The 17,456-nt window shown below is 37.1% G+C and overlaps 1 protein-coding gene across 2 annotated transcripts in view; it reads right to left on the bottom strand.

Annotated features, from left to right (window-relative positions):
* Window positions 1-6,522: 6,522 nt before the first annotated feature.
* BMP5 (bone morphogenetic protein 5) overlaps window positions 6,523-17,456 on the bottom strand; it is a 55,839-nt gene continuing 44,905 nt past the window's right edge. For both annotated transcript variants that reach the window (XM_051777875.1, XM_051777876.1), the window contains 3 exons: window positions 14,630-14,706; window positions 12,682-12,792; window positions 6,523-8,857 (listed from right to left, as the gene is read on the bottom strand). In XM_051777875.1, the coding sequence (XP_051633835.1) occupies window positions 8,708-8,857; window positions 12,682-12,792; window positions 14,630-14,706 (338 nt within the window). In that variant the 3' untranslated portion in view covers window positions 6,523-8,707. The remainder of the gene's footprint in view (window positions 8,858-12,681; window positions 12,793-14,629; window positions 14,707-17,456) is intronic.

Genomic DNA, 17,456 nt, shown 5'->3' on the forward strand with positions numbered 1-17,456 from the left:
CCACTTTAGTAATTTGACGATTTATATCTTTGTGCATAAGTAAAGGTTAAATAAGGTTAAAACTTTACTAGCTGGACTGTATTTATTCTGTAGTAGACTCTTCAAAATATCTAGCATACAATCTTGACCTTGGAAGAGACTGAGAAGACAAGTGCTGTCAGTGGTTCTTACTCATACAAAACTGAGTCAGCATTGAAAATGTCAGAAGAACTTTTTCTATTTTCATTTAATTCTCTTGGTGTTTTCATTGGAAATGTGCTTACATTTCAGCATCAGGCTGCCAAAGTTAAGGAATTCTCAACTCTGCACTGCGTGGTTAACCACTTCACTGCATCTCTGGAGCACTGCATAAAGCAGGTGAGCAGATATGGGATCCTTAGAGGTGCAATGAACCAAAGATAAAAATACTTGGAAATACTCCTGACAGGAAGTTAGTCAGAAGATGGTGCTATTATAACAGAACTTCTAAGGCAGCTGAGGCTCTACAGAATACCAAACCATTCAAGTCAGGATCAAGAGAAAGTAAACCCTAAGTGTAAATTAAAAGTTGAATTCAACGCAAGTTGATGCTCTGCATGTCACTGAATGCACCTTTCAGAAATGTACTCACTGAAACACTCTTTGATTCTATGCCTTGGCTTGTTTGCACTGCTCACATCAAAGGGGAAATGCAAAGGAAAACACACTTTCAGTTGCCATTCACAAACTTTTGCAAACTCGTTTGGATGTTCACTCATTTCAGAGACCATTAAATGATCAACAACCTTTTTATGTATTTCTACACTATATAGTGTATTTCCTTGTCAAGATGTAGGTTCTGACTGAATTGCTGCTGGTATTGAAAACAACCCAGAAATATGCAGCAATACAGTTGCATGGCCTCTGGAGCAGTATTAGCTCAAATATCTGCATAGAATCACTATTCTTTGTCATACAAAAATAGCGTTGAAAACACTTCCTTTTCTCTTTCTAAGAGAAAATCATGGAGGTTACCCAACTCTTCATAAACAGAATATTAAATTTTCTGCAATTTGAAAAGATTGAATTGTGACTGTGAAGGAGAAAAAGCTGAAGTTGGTGGGAAAACAAGCAAACAAAAATATAATTGCTAAAACATCTAGTTGCATGTAAATGAGTGTGGTACTTACCCACACAACAAATGGGTGATTAGAAATGTGTGAAATTAGAGTAGTTCACAGGAAGGCTAATTGTAGTCATTTACATGATGAGTGATATGGATTCTGCAGGCTTTGGGCACTTGTGGAAACTGGATTATAGAAAAAATGCAGAACCATTAGGCAGAAAACATCATAGATGGATTTACTGTCTGACAGAAATCTCTTCCATGCTGGAAAAGCCATAGTACCATTTTTAATATCAAGAATATAAAGAATGTAGATGTACATAATGAAAATGAAACTGGGGACAGGTGTTCTCATCATGATCCAGGTACGTTAATGGAGAGATTACCATCCCTGGCTGCACTCCACTGCCCTTCTGAAGGATGTTACTGTATTGAGTAAATTTCTAGTGGAACAATCTGTTAAAAAACTGCAAAAATCACATCTGTGAGCTGAAACAGCTTTATTGGCCTGGCATTGCTTAAAAGTTCAAGCAGACTGCTCTTCGTGAAGGCTGATAGGCCTTAGTGCTCAGAGTCAGAGCGGTGCTGCGTAACTAATGACTTTAAGGAGAGGATAATAGCTGTGTATTACATTTAGTTACCTAATTCAAACAATGTAAATACATGCATTTTGCCTGATTTCTGCCTTAACAATTATTATTTGGTTCATTTCTTACAGCTTTTTGAACAGCGAAGGTCAGTTAAGAGAAATGATTCAGAGGAATGAAAACAAAACATTGTAGGAAATATTTTGCAACACTACTTAGCTATTCTAGAGTAAATCCAGAGGAATATTGCTGCTTCTACTGCAGCATGTATTTACATCATGGGAAAAACTAAGAGAATGGTAAAAGAGACAGTCAGTTGAAATGGGGTGTAACATGATTGAAGAGAGGGGTCAAATTCTTTCCTGCCAAAAATGAGCAAACCTCTGTGAAAATGTCAGTGAAGCTTCACTCAGAAATGTCAGGAGAAATTTTAACCAGAGTGGGAATTTCACAATGAATACATTTCTTTTTTTGAAATAAAGCCATATCTTTAAGCACTTTTATGATTAAATGGAGGCATTTTCAGTGGGCTTTACTGTGCACTGTTCTACGAGATACCTCTCCTGTTTCCTAGTTGGACAGCCCACATGTCTGCACAGTGTTAGAGAAGGGAACCCTGCAGCTTCCAGGCTCCTTTCCACAAATGTGGGCTTCTGGCTCCTCATCTGAGCATACTGGCGCCCCGCAGCAACAGCCCCATACAGGGCTTCTGCCATCTATGAACACAGTCCTGGCTTCTCTGCCCTGACTGCCACTTCTACAGCACTGGTGTTGGGATCTTTTTAAAAACATTTTAAAAACTGTTTTCATCATAGTTTTTAAAAATTCTAATTAAAGTTTGGGAATTTCCACATTCAGTTCAGTCATGAAGCATGAAATTATTTTCCCATAATTTTAAGTGACCTTCACCCATATTTTGTTGTAGATGGGTTAGAGAAAAGAGTAAAAGCATAAGGCCTTGGTTATAAGGAGAAGAAATTAAGCAGTTAATTGTATTCTGGTGTGAATAACATTACCTCACTGTCCAATACGAGTAAACAGAAAGAATCAGAAATATGCTTATGAGTACTTCAAGGGCATTATTCATTTTGATAGATCTGTATGTACATCAATGTATCTGAGAATAGAGATATGGTCCTTGGATATATGTCCTGAGGTACAGAATATAGGTCCTGCTACTTAGAAATGCTAAATTTTGACTAAATTAAGAGATTTCAAAACATGAAGGGTAACCAGGTTCAGTAATTTTTTAAAAACTCTTTCCTTTTTGGGGAATACAAGTTTTTTACTAGCTATATCAATTCCATTTTTAAAGAGGAAACCAATTAGGAAGTTTTGTTTCTTGTTAAATGCACAAATGTTTTCACAGAAAGGTTTAGTGGAACTCTATGCACTTACCTACGTGGCTTTATCCACAAGAATTCATACCAAGGCAGCAAACCAAGAAAAATCCAAATGCATGCAAAAAAGAAAGAAAGAGTAAGCAAAAAGATTTCTCAAAGATTCACATCCCAATTAAACAAGTAACTGACTTGACAGGTCTTGTCTTTGTTCTATCTCTGCAGCATAGTCTATGAAAGAGCATTCCCTGTGGGAGCTGTTAGCCTTGAATAATAAAACAGATAACATGCAGAGAAGGCTGAAAAGAGCCATTGCAGAGGTTAAGGGAGAAACACTAATTTTGGTAAGGAATTCCAGTGGTGGATGTAAAATTCGCTCAAATAAAAGGGAACACACAGTTCTTGTGGCAAGACAGCTCAGCAACCAAGAAAATTATCAGGCGTGAAAAACTTTTTGTTTTCCAATTAGATCAGTTTAGGGAGTTTGATATATGTAGCATGTTTCTCCACCATGTCTCGTTCAACTTTTGGTCTCTGTGCAGTTGAGTAGCTCCAGGTTCAAGCCTGGCTTTCTCCTTTGTCAAAGAATTTACAGAGGCAGAGATGCCAGAAAGAGCCCCCAGCAAGTTTTCTCCTTACAATTTAGTCAAAAAGTTTTCTCATTTTCACAAATGTTTCTGCTCACAAGTCAGTTGGAGACCCAGAAGAGACCAAGACAAGTTTTACAGAGAAGGTCCTGCTCCCATATCTCTGCTTCAGTATTATTCTCTGAGAGCTGTTCCCTACAATATATGTTGCTCTCATATCTCCAGCCAACATCTGGCCTGAGAACCCCTGCTACACAGATATGAACACAGTCTCAGTCTTAACACATTGCTGAACTTCCCACTGAGCAGGAGTAAAATGTAAGAAAAGGGAGGGATGTAACACTGCCTTCAATTCTACTGGTGTAGATTTATGACCCTGTTGAAAAGGTGCTCCAAAATCTACTGCAAGATAATCCTGGTTGGTTCCCTAGAAGTAACTTTAAAATATAACCACCCCCACATAGGAAAAGTGTGGTCTGTATCCTGCACACAAATAACCATGAAAATAGAAAAATACTTGGTAAATGCAAAATATAGGTCCAGGTAACCCCTAGGACTGCCTATCTTCCCTTAAAGTTATGAGCTGCAGGGACCTGAGTGCCAAGTGTATGTATCACCAGCCAAGAGCATAGAACGGGGTTTAGGGCACTGGGACACTGGAGATCTGGTTGTCTTCCTTATACTACCTCTCATCTGCTTTTCTCTTTGCCTTGCCTCTCCACTTTTCTGTACCTGTAAAGTAGAAATACTAATAACACATACTTCTTTTGTAAAGCATTAACATCTGCTAAAGCAATGAAAATATCTTCATTCATATTAATAATAATAATTGATGGTGCCTATCTGAAAGCAAAAATGTACAGGAAGAGAACAGAAAGTATTTAGCTGGAAATATAGCAGTCAGGAGAAGTGTCTGTGTCATGTGTTGCAAATATGGAAAACAGAATACAAAAGGCCCATTTAATTCGCATGAGATTCCTAACTCCTCATGTACCACGTTTGGTGCTGATTTATTTGAATTAAGATGGCAAGTAAACCTCCTCTCGCGGTTTTTCGTTGAATTTTTAGTTTAGTTTTCTTTTGTTTTTAATCAAGTTCTTGCTCAAGCCCTGTGAGTAAGAATTCAGCAACACATTGTAAATCATATTCTGCAAGTTCTGTGACTGCAGACGAGATAGTAAAAGATAATGCTCTGTACTTCACATATGTCTGGTTTGTCATTCAGGCACCACATGTCAGATTCTCCCTATACACAGCTGAATGTGTGAGCAGAAAAGCTGGTAGAGATTGCAAATAACATCATTTTAAAGTCCTGATAATTTGAATCCTCTAGTTATTGCTGAAACAATTTAAAATCTTATGAGTACAAGCCTAAACCATTTTTTAAATTTTTTGAAACAGGAATTGACAAAAAAACCCGAACAATCAACCAAAAAGAAACAGGAGAAACACAGTCAGCAACCCAACCTTTTCCAAGTAAAAGGTAGGGATAATTATATTCCAAAACAGTAGTGCCTGACATCTCATCATGATAACAGAAGATTTCTCAAAGCTTCACATCCCAAATAAACACTTCAGTAAAACTTTTTTGACAATGTAATTTTTTTTTTTAAGGTGTCAGGAATTGTCATTGATTATAGTTGCACAGAAAAGGTCTAAAGCAGTGTGACTGTTCTAAACCCACACTGTAGTTTTTGGAGAGAAATAGATGAATTGCATTTAAAAGAGCAATGTCTCTACGTTGCCCCTAAAGAGAGATTCAGTTAGAATGTTTGCAGCATAGGTGTAACTCACATTGCTCATGCATACACCATTTACCAAAATGAAGCCCCAAATGGTGTGACAATTGACTCCTATAATAATATAAAGACTAACTACAGTTCTATAGTTTTTTATGTGCCAGTATGCAAAACAAAGAGCTAGAAAGGACTGGTTTCTTATTCCTAAAGTTACCTGAGCTCCTTGTATGTCTCCGTTTCTACTACATGCCTAATCACTCACACAAATGCGTATTTACTTACACAGACCATCGAAGAAGGAAGAGTCATGGTGTTGCTAAGGACATGTCAGTCAGGACAGTCCCTCAGACAGATGCAAAACAGAACAAACTATAATCATGGTTTCGTTTGAAGAGGTTGATGCCAATGTCTCTCCAAGATATCTTTAGCTGAGTCTTGTACTGATCAGATGTACTGCTATGTTGTCAGCTACCAGAAAGTTTTGTATAAATAATGTAACATTAATTCTGTACAAGGCTTATTCTTTTTCTCTGGTTTCCCAGTTGTTAAAGATGCAGAAAGCCTAAACAACTTTAAAAAGAACAAATATCTTGTGTCCTGAATGACAATGAATGGTCTTCATAACTAGAGAATAGCTTCGTAACTACAGATATGGGTATGTATTTGATATAATGATGTACACATTGCATTAAATATGTGTGTATATATTATGCATAAATATCTATAAAATAACAGGCATTTGATAGGTTCAAGTAAAAGAACAAAAAGCCCTGTATTAGTTACTACTGAAGAAGAGCTTACCCGAACAAATTTGCATGAAAACATGCATATATTCACTTATCCAGAGCATGTAGAAGGTGTGGTGCCACTTCATTTCAAACAAAGGAGTGACCAGTTATGTATTTAGTGAGAATTTTAAAAACCATTTCTCCTTTCTAGTATATTTTGAGTAGAGTATTAGCACTTGGAGGTATCATTTGAAGGCATGATTTTTACCACTAGTGTAGATGTTTCACTATCTGCAGTTTAAGAAGTAACAATATAAAAGCAATTTTGCAAAATGTCTGTACTAAAAATGAACTGTAACAAAATTGGTGATCTCTTGCTTTTCACTTTAAAAGAATACATCAAATCACTGCCATTTTGTCATGCATCTTAGAAGTAAAATCACAGCAGAGGAAAATGTTATTACAGGTTTATTATGTCTCAAAATATAGAAATATATTCCAACAGCATATTTTAAAGAATAATATAACAATAATCTTCAGCTTCTTAGTCTCAAAATGGTACACCATTATTTAAAAATATATTACTTAATGTACCCAAAATTTAATATCCATCAAATTCCATTCAGAATAAATTGAGTTCAAAAAAAGCATATCCGCCTACCCAATTTATAAAGAAACCAGTAAATTTTTGAAGACAACCCAGGAATCTAACCGTTCCAAAATGGTAATTCAGATGGAGACATATTTTGCCGTACACTCTTGTGCATAATCTGCAACTAAATGTAGATATGTAGGTAATGCCAGTATAAAACAGAGATGGAAGTGTAAAATGGAACTGTTCTATTAAGAGGAAGGAGTTCCCAAGACTGAAATCAGGACTGCTAATTTATTTTCTTTTTTTAACTGAGTGTATGCATAAAAAGGATTTATGTATTACTCCAAAAGCAAGATAAAATAAATTAGTTTCTGCAAAAACGGCAGCTGCACATTCACATGCATACACACAGTCACACGCACACACCGATTTTATCAGTCTGTAATAATCTGAGTTTTCTGAAATATATTTTAAATAACCGGAGAAGTCAGAGTTACATGAATAGACTGTCTAAGGAGAAACTGATACGTCCTATGCATTTTTTAGCAACTCTCTGAGAATGGTTTAAATGAAGCATTTTTAGTGAAGTCAATTCCTGATAAAAGCATATATTATAATTAGTCATGTAATAGAGAGAAAACTGAGTTTCTGTTTTCCCATTTTCATAACACTAAAACAAAGGAGTGTCCAAAGACATTAACTGTTCTTAATTCAAAATAAGCATATATGTAGTGGTGGTGGAAATGTAATCTGTAATTGGTTATGCAATTCACAACCACAGGATTTGATTTGAGGCCAAAAATTTAGGGAGATTAAAAAGTTATTATATGGATTTAAGAATTATAACAAAGTTACAATAGTTAATGCAAAATAAAAGGAACAATATCCCACATTGAGTCTCATTATTTAAACTAATTCCCACCCAATAGAAAAGCAGATGAGACTGAAAGTAGGCTGCAAATTACCCAATGCCTTGTTATGAAAGGTGTTTTTCATCTTTTTCTGAAAACAACCACCACTAGGGACATGACTTTTGATTAAAGAAGTGACAATTGCATACCCAATGCCTTCCCTCACACACTCACAAAACACATCCAGAAGTAGGAGCTAAATAAAGCAAAGCCCTTCCATACTGCATCTTCTGTATATTTTGTGTATATAGTGCATATACTGTGTATATAATGGGAAGGATTGTGTGGTTTTTGTTTGATTTTACCTTGTGGTGCTATTATAAAAATACTTGCCAGAGCAGCGTAGTAGATAAGAGACTCATATGATTAGAGGTAAGAATGTTGTAGTTCAATTTTTAGTGTTAACTTGGAAAGTCCTAGATAAAGGCAAGAGTCTGTCTACACAGAATTTCCGAAGCCTGGAGCCTTTTGCAAACTCTGCAGCTCACAAGCCAAAAAGTAACATACTCCTCCAGTTACACTCATTTTGTTAAAGAAAATAGTTATAACAATTATGTGCAATTTTTTCACTTCTATTTTCTATCTACTATTTATTTACTTAAGCACTGTTCAACATTTCACTTTTTCTAATGGAGCAGAACTTCTAAAAGAAAAAATATGTTTAGTCGAGCAGTTTTGTTTAGTTTTTTTCCCTGTGTCTTTTTCTAAATAAATACCTCGCCACAGTTTTCATTGGCACAATATGATCAAATGTATTTTAGTTCCTTTAACAATACAAAGCCATTACAGAAGTTCTGGAGTTTCTAGTTTTAAAAAATTCTGTACAAAGGTTTTACCTTAAAATATTGAGACAGAATGAAACAGATTTCAGCATGGTCCATTGAAAAACTAGTTTGTGAACTTCTACTGCATGGTGAGGCGACCCATAAAATAAACGGTTCTGAAATTTTGCTCATACAAAAGAAACTATATACTTTTAAATAAATAAAAGCTACTATATACATTATACTGTACAATTAAATGAGAGATGACATGAAATGGAATAAATTTAGGCCTGCCTTTTCATCAGCAAGGCTCATATCTTGACTTTATTACAATTTTGAATAAACCCCTCTGCTTTAGATTATCTTTTTATTCTAGTGGCAGCCACATGAACGCACCACCATATTCCTGTATTTTTTTAAAATAACATTGGAACTGTCATCAAAGTAGAGCACGGAGATTGCATTCAGTTTTGTTGGTGCACAGCATGGCTTCGGTACATGATCAGGGAACATCAAGTGAACCTGAAAGATAGATAAATACATAGCTCATATGTCAAACAGAGAGGTACAAGGACAACATCAGTGGAAAACATGTCTTTGCAATTCAGAGAAGGCTGTGGTCACAAATTTTCCCTGGTTAGTAACTTTAAAGCACAGCTTACCTCCAGAGCATTGCTCTGATTTCAATTGCACGGGCAGAGTTATACAATAAAAGCAGATGGAGAGATAAATGAGGAGAAGTGGCCAAGACAGAAAGTTGGTTTTCAGATGAAATTTAGAAAAGAGTTGGAGTTAGGCAGCTGCTCAGGAAAACATTTAAACATATTGTGCGTGCCATCTTTGGGGAGGACAGTGCTTAACATGAAGCAAAGGCTCGAGCCCTGAGTCCCACCAGGACCCAAGCATGTGTGAAAAAATGCTTTCCTCTGTTGGAATCTCAGCATGGAGGAAAATCTGTTACAGACAGCAAAGGTTGTGCAGGCAAAGGCTCTGGAACTGTTTTCAGCCTATGAAATGGTAAGATATGTGCTTTTAGACAGTATGAGTGCATTTTAGGGTCTTATCTACATATCAGTGGATCCAATTCTACTTCCACTGAAGTAAAAATCAATTCATAAGGTGGGTGCCAGCTGGACAAAATGTCTGGGGAAAGGGCTGAGGAAGAAAAGTCTTTGTGTTCTCTAGGCTGAAATATATCAATGAAAGGTTAAAGAGAAGGAAAAGAGTTTTGAACAGCATCCCAGAACGAACAAGATCTAGTGGAAATATCTGAAAATGGGGGAAATACAAGTTCTTTGTACTTTAAAGAAGGTTGAATGTAATATTCTACACATGCTGAAGACTTGGAAACTGGGGAGGCCAGAGAAGAGGGAGTTGTAATAGAGAGGGCAAGAGATTATTAAGGCATGGATGAAGACTTCAGCAGTAATAGGTTTCATTTGTATGTTAATCTTTGTAAATCTGTTAGAGCCATCTGTCTTGCAGTGATATAAGCTCAGAGCCTTTGCCAGACAACAGAGAACAGTCTATCAGGAAACAATTTTTACATAACTTTTACCATGAGAAGGTCTTTTGAAATGAGCAATAATAAATCCTGAAGTAGCAGTTTAGTAAAGGTTTAGACACACACTTAAAAATGGTTTAACAAATGAGCAGCAAAGCACTGGAGAAAAGAATGATTGTGCCTCATCCAGGCAGATGTTTGCCCTGTCATAAATCCTGGTTCCACCAGCCTCTGCCACCCCAGCTGGAAGCTCCGTGGCCCCGCTAACCATGGCAGTGATGGTCACAGGCTTTTCAAGTGTTTGTTAGCTACAAATTCAGCACGAGTCAACCTGCTGATCCACTGCCTCTCATGACCAGGAAGTCAGCGGGTCTCCTGAGCCTGATCTGGGGGTGATGAAAGCTTATAGAACACATTAAATGCAGCCTATCTTGTATTTATATGGATCTGTATCATCTGTTTGCCTAAGTTCAGCTAAGAAAAAAGGAGAGAGAGAGGTACTGGCCTAGCATTTCTCCCATTCTTATTACAAAAGAAAATAAAAAAAGAGTCAGCCAAGTTTGGAGGGGTACCAAGGAACAATCATTTCCCAACCCCAAAAATGGGCTTTTTCAGAATGGTGTAATCAGTATGGCCGGGAGATGAATACATTTAGATTAGGGTGGGGTGTATGAATAATTGTTTCCCAAACCATCCCCATGTGCACACCTTGTGTAAATCTGAATTTTGTATAATTTAAACCAGAAAGCATTCAACTACTGTTATCTCATCTAATTTATGTGCAGCTAAAATTTAATTAGCCTCATGATTTTTTGGCTGCACAACTGAATGCATGTACTGTACATGCAGAGGGAGACACAATTCCAAAAAGGCCATAATAATGGGAAAAATTTGACTATCCAATTTAAAAAATAGGACAAACTACACACATTTCTTAACAACTGGAAATTAATCATTTTTGGACACAAAAGACACATAATAGAAACTAACGTTGGGCCAATTCTTATTTAACAGTCCATAATTGCAGGAAGGAACTCTAACCTGGGGATCTCACTGATATTGGCAACTTTTCTGGACAATGTTTACATAATGCTAAACTATTGCTTTACTGGTCTATTTCTTTTTATCTCTGAACTGTTCTTCATTGTCTCCTAAACACATTGCTGTATTCCTTGCCAACTGGCATTTTCTGTTTCCTTTCACCTGAACCCTTTAACACACTTCTATTTATTTCCAGCCTGACATCTTCCCTTCTTTTTATAAATCTTGCTGACTTGAATTGTGGTATAGAAGAATAATGTTGCATTGGTGGCTGGCCTTGAAAGGGTGAGTAAACAAAAGCTGAATGGAAAGGAAAAGGTCTCATCATATGATGAGTTTTTAAAAATGTCCCTGTCATAGAATCAACCAGGTTGGATACGATCTCTGAGATCATCAAGTCCAACCCTTGATCCAACACAGTCGTGGTTACTAGACCATGGCACTAAGTGCCACATCCAGTCTCATCTTAAAGACCTCCAGGAGCGGCGAATCCACCACATTCCAATGTCTGATTACTCTCTCTGTAAAAAATTTCTTCCTAATATTCAACCTTCTAGAAATACTTGATGATTTTCACAAACAGAATTTGGTTTCTATCAGAAAGATATCAAACTTCATTTTTGTTTATTTGCTTTTTTGTTTTTGGGATGTTTTTTTGGTGTGGGGATTAAATTTGACGGGGGTTTTGGGGTGATGTCCCGGGATGGTAGTAACTGCACTCCTTTCTGAAGGAGGAAAGGTTTTTAAGGCCCAGATTTTTTATGTGAAAATCAAAGAAAAAGATCATTTTCCATGGACAGATCTGTCAGCATAATCTGATGGTCAGGATACTTTGCTATTATCAGTTTATATCAGAGGGAGCTTTAAACCCATGTTTCTATAATTACAGTTGAGTATCTTGACCTTTCCAGAAACAAATTAGAGATGGCAACCCTTTCCTGTTCTGATTTTGTACTGCTGCTCCCTCCTTGTTTATTATCCCTCATTCCTCTGCTTCTTAATCATTCTGCTAATATCAATGCTAATACCAGTTCTTCAGCCAACATAGGTGAAAAATCAATTTTTGACCAAACCAACCAGACTTCAGCCTCACAGCATTACATTTAGGCATAGTCTAAAGGTCATGATTTCTGTAGCTGAATGCTGCCAGGGTAGAGGAGGCCTAGCCAGCTGCCTCAACTAAGATCATCTTTTTGGCTGCTTTTGTTGAGGCACAGGAGAAAACATAAGAAAAACCAGAGGCAGAAAGCTGGCTGTGAATCCCCTTTTACATGTACCAGGTTGAGCAAGAGATCCGAACACACTTATTTTTAAATTGCATTTATAAGCCAGGCATGACTGAACACAATTTCTTACATGCCAATGCATCTGTTTGCAAAGCTTCACATTAAATTACAGTGTAAGTATCTCTGCCAACAGTCAACAACAAAGGTCCACAGAGTGGCCAAGTGTCATCATTTCTGGAAGGTATAGCATGTAGATGTTAACAGTGGAGTTCAATAAGCTGAAAAACTCTTGGAAGTCAGACCAGGGGGCCCCCTTTGTTCCTAACAATTCTCCAGTAACATGACACAGTACTCTCACGTGTAATCGCATTTAAAATGGAGGGGGAACCTACCACACAGGCCACTCTGAGCAGCTCATCCTCTCCCCAACATAATCATCAATGCATGTTTTCGAAATGGGTTATCATTTACCCAGAAACAATCAAAATTCAATAGTAGTAAACAAAAGAGTCAGACCCTGAGCAAAGACACTAACAGCTGCATAATAAGCAACTACAACATAGGCAGAGGCATACCAGAGTCTGAACAATGGCGTGGTTTGTTGCATTCATGTGGGCATTGAGGGGGAAAGAACACTCTCCATCACAGTAGAATGCAGCGTAGCCCTCTGGTGCAATAATCCAATCCTAAAACAAGAGCAAATAGATCCAGTCAATATTTTTTTTTCTCACTGAGAATTTGGAACTATATCAAACTAAGACTTGTTCAATGACAAAAGGAACTTCAGAAGGTGGCATGTGAAACAACTTTTTTTTTAAAGTAATTGCTTTGTTCATGCAGAACAGAGATGAAAATTAAATTAAACTTAAAAATCCATACTGAATACCAGTTAATGAGACCATAAGGGGAATTAAAGATCAAAATACATTTGTAGAATACTTTTTCTCCCAAATCAAAAATCTTGAGCATTTCTTGGTGCAACAAAAGTAATTAAAATGCATTCTCTTCCTTCAGCATACTCAATACCATTAACTGTATTATTGCATGAAACTGAGGGTTGCTAGTAATTATGTGTTGGCATGTCAATGAACCATGCATTTTGAATGTTTCTAGCAACACAGTATGGGCAAAAGATCACAAGAGGGAAAATATTTTAAAATGTTAATGAAAGTTGTGTGTTTAGTTTGCTGAATTACTCCTTTGCCAGGTAATGGAAGTGCTGCAGGAAGGACAGAGAGGATCAGGTACCTACTTCCTAGGGTTTGTATCTTTTTTTTTTTTTTGTATGTCATTTCACCCTGGGTTTTGCTGATCAAATACTGTACAGTGTAGCTTTGGCTTTCCAGTTGAAACTTTTAATTCTTAAGGTACTTTTTGGAATAAAAATATATTTTCTTTTCTCTATGGCCACCTTGGCCACTGTGGCCACTCATCTGAGAACCTTGCACATCTTGGAGCATATCAGAATTTACTGTTTAGAAAAATTAAAAAGCTGTTGATACCTTTAAAAAAATCTGTGATCTACAGAGACACAATGTCTTCCTTGTTCAGTAGCCTGAGTTCAATACCACAAGCCTGCTCTGTGGCCCTGGATGGGGTTATTATGCTTTGAAGACTTGGGAAAACAGCCTCTGCCTGCTTCTTCAGGCTGCTATGAGGATAAATACACTACAAAATATCAGATAGGATAATAAGACCATACGAGAATCTGAGCTAGATACATAAAGGATGAGCTGCCACCAAAGAGATAGCATACTTTTTCTTCTCATAGACTTCTGCTCCTGGAGAGTTGTCTTAAAATAATTCAGAGAAATGTGAAATGCAAAGACAGCCATCTCTGAATTCTTGCCTACATATGCAATATGTCTAGGTTATAGGTTGCTGATGGCCTTCTTGTTCTTTCTTTATAGAGAGTTCCTTGCTTTCTGGAAAAAAACCCTAGATCGATGTCTATTTTCTTTTCTTGTAATGCCCCTCCTCTGACTTCATGACCTTTTACTACATTTTTCTTTGTTACTGTATGGCAGGATTCCCCAGTTTTCCCCAGAAATTATATAAAATTAGCTATGGTGTTATGAAGACCACTGAGCAGTGATCCAGGATTTACTTCTCTAAGGATCCTACCCCAGTGAAATCTCTCTGACCTGCAATAGACAGCACTAAACCAGGTTGAATTCAAGCATAAATTAAAAAAGTTGCATTACTTGGTGTGGGTATTTTGGTTTCATTTACTGCAGATTCATTCATATCTTGAGTAATAGTTCAAATTTATCTTTATGTGAATGAATCCAGATCATAAAGCCACAAATGTATGCAATATCTTTGAGAGAACAGCTAAAAAAGGTAAAGAGATAGTGAGTGATAGCAATACTGATAGGGATTTGTTACAAGATGCATTTAAAGAATTTGTCTCTCATCCGTGATATACCAATTACCAGAAAGAAAACAGGGTGTAAATAATGGGGGACTGTAAAATAGATAGTCCCAATTGGAACTGATAGGAAAAAGCATTTATAGTCATACCTGCCATCCTAAGTCTCGGAAGCTCACATAAAGTTCATGTTTCTTACATGCTTGCTTTTGCTCGCTCGTGTTATAATCTACAGGAAGAAAATAACATTAATGAATTTTCTAGAAGCATTGCTAGAACTGACAAGATTTAGCTATTTTTGAGATGCTGACCAAACTGTACAAAGGAAATAAAAACCATACTGTCATTTATATTCCTAGGGTTAGTTGTAAAGGTGATGTTTACTTGGACATGCAGAATGAACACAGACAGATTGATACAATTTGTGTACACAGGCAAAATAAGACATACAGCATTAGGGGAAACAGGTTTACATGATGTCTGTTTGCTGGCTAGCTGGGTAAGACCTCTGATAATATGCACACAGGTAACCAAAGAGGACAAGGAAGAGCCTGATCCAAGATATGGGGAAGTCATCTGTATGCTGGCACAGTTAATTGCCAGGTTAAGAAAGTAGCCCAATTCAAAAGATAAATTAACAATGATAAAAATTGTCCCGAAACAACAGAATTTCCCAAAGTTTGTAATTTAAACACATAATAGGACATTTCATATGCCTTCATTTTTTACCATATTTTCTGGAAATATTCGCTACTTGATGATCTTTAGTTGGTAATACTAATGTAAACAAGTAGATTAACAGGTGCTTTTTAAAGGACTGAAAGTTTCTGCACTGTCAGAGATGTGTCAGGATAGGACACAGAGAACCTTCTTCCCTACATGCTTCTCCACGACAATTGTAATCCTGGAGAAATTCTAGTACTTGTTCCTTACTGCTCCTTAGTAATAGGAAAGGAAGGGAACAGGGTCATGCCTTCATCACATTATCACCACAGAGCTGGTTTATAGAGCTATTCAAGTGATGCCATAACTGAGGTATGCAATAGAGCAGGGAGTACAGGCTGTCTTCTCCGTTTCCAATTAAAGAATGCTTAAAGTGAATTTTTTGGACCAAAATAACCATTCTGGAAGGAAAAAAATTCACCAAAAAAATTCACAACAACAAGAAAAAGCAAACAAACAAAATCCCATAAGACCCAAACAAACAAGGAAAAACAAACAAAGTCTTCAGTTCCAGGAAAAGACATTTCTTTAGGAACATTTTTTTTAACATTATAAGCCCTGAGGCTGGAATGGGAACATCTCTGAAATTATCCTGAAAAATTTCAGGATATTTAAGAGATAGAGGCCTTTTCTCACATAAAATGAAAGGAAGGGAGTTCTACAGACTGTGAGATAACTTATGTAGTTCTTCACTATCCTTATGGAAAACTCTTCCAAATATACAGCCTAAAGGAACTTCTCTGCAAATTTTACAACTTCTCCTCAGCTGTCCTGATCTCTTCTTTCATTGCTTCTCTGGGTTCTCTTCAGCTTCTCTATGTCTTTCTGAAGATGTGATGACCACAACTGAACACAGTGCCAAATTAAGTGAAGTAGTTATTTCATATTATTTTCAGGTTGTTTTCTAGTAGTATAACTCAGAATAGGAATTTTGCAGCAAAACCACACTGTCAAATGGTGAGCTTCAGAATCTTTTTTTATATATTCCTGCCTAGTCACCTTAATAGTCTGTTGTAGTTGTACAAATCAATGAATAAAAAGCAGATTTTGGGTGTGAGGATGTTGATGACACCAGCAGCGTGATGGGGCTGCAGCAAACATAGTACAGTACAGTCAAGATTCTGAGGGATGACATCAACAAGAGCATTGCAACTCATTGCAAGTCAGGCAAGTATGGCACAAAACCACTGTGGCTGACTGGAAAACTCTTGACTGAACTCAAATTCAAATGAAGCAAAAGTAATGTGAAATTGGGATGAACTACACAGAAAAAATATAAACACATTGCCTGAGCATGGAGGGACAGATATTAGGAAAGCTAAAGCTTAGCTGGAGTTGAAACTCGTGAGGTCATCAAGAAGTACCTCTATAGGCACATTCATAGCAAAAAGAAAACATAAGAAAAATACAGATTTGTGTTCAGTAGAGTGAAGGACCTAGTGATAAGGACTCAAAAAGGTTAAGGTACTCAATGACTTCGTCTCGTTTTTTACTCGCAAAATTTGCCCTTAGGACTTCTGAGTCCCTGACCCTAGTGGCTGAAGTTCTATCCATAGTAAAAGAAATAGAGTTAGGAATTAGTTAAACAATCAAGATACATGAGTCCGTGTAAACAGAAAGGATGAATTTCAGGGTGGGGAATGAACTGACCAACCACATTGCAAAGTCACTTCCTGCCATTTTTGAGTGTTCATACACTGGAGGATTTTTCCAATTATTCAAAATGGAAAATGTCACACCCATCTTCAAGAAGGCCAATCAGCTTAACCTCAGTTTCTGGGAAGTTTGTGGAAAAAATTCTTGTGGAAACTGTGTCCAGGTACATGAAGAACAAGAAGGTGTTTGGGAACAGTCAGCATGAATTTACTAGTTCAAACTCTGCCTTACCAACCTCGCTGTTTTCTGTGATGGGCTGACAAATTTTGTGGGCTTTTGAAGAGCACTGGGTATTGTTTCCCGTGTTTTTAGGAAGGTTTTGGATATGGTCTCCCACAATATCCTAGAGTCAAATTGGTCAATCCAATCAATAACTTGGGATAGGTAAGACTATACTGGATGGAAACTTGTCTAGGCTGCTGGGCTCAAAGGGCTGGTATCAGTGGTACAAAGTCTGCTTGGCAGCTGGTTACTAGGGGTCAGTACTGATGCCAGTACTGACTAACGTCTTTGTTAGTAATTTGGACAATAGAATAGAGTGTGTTCTCTGCAAGTTAACAGAGGATACGCGATCTGGGAGGAGTGCTGAATCATCCAAAT

Source organism: Manacus candei, unplaced genomic scaffold (assembly GCF_025592945.1).
Source record: "Manacus candei isolate 608988 ecotype Guabito, Panama unplaced genomic scaffold, ASM2559294v1 h1tg000011l, whole genome shotgun sequence".
NCBI classification, from domain to species: domain Eukaryota; kingdom Metazoa; phylum Chordata; class Aves; order Passeriformes; family Pipridae; genus Manacus; species Manacus candei.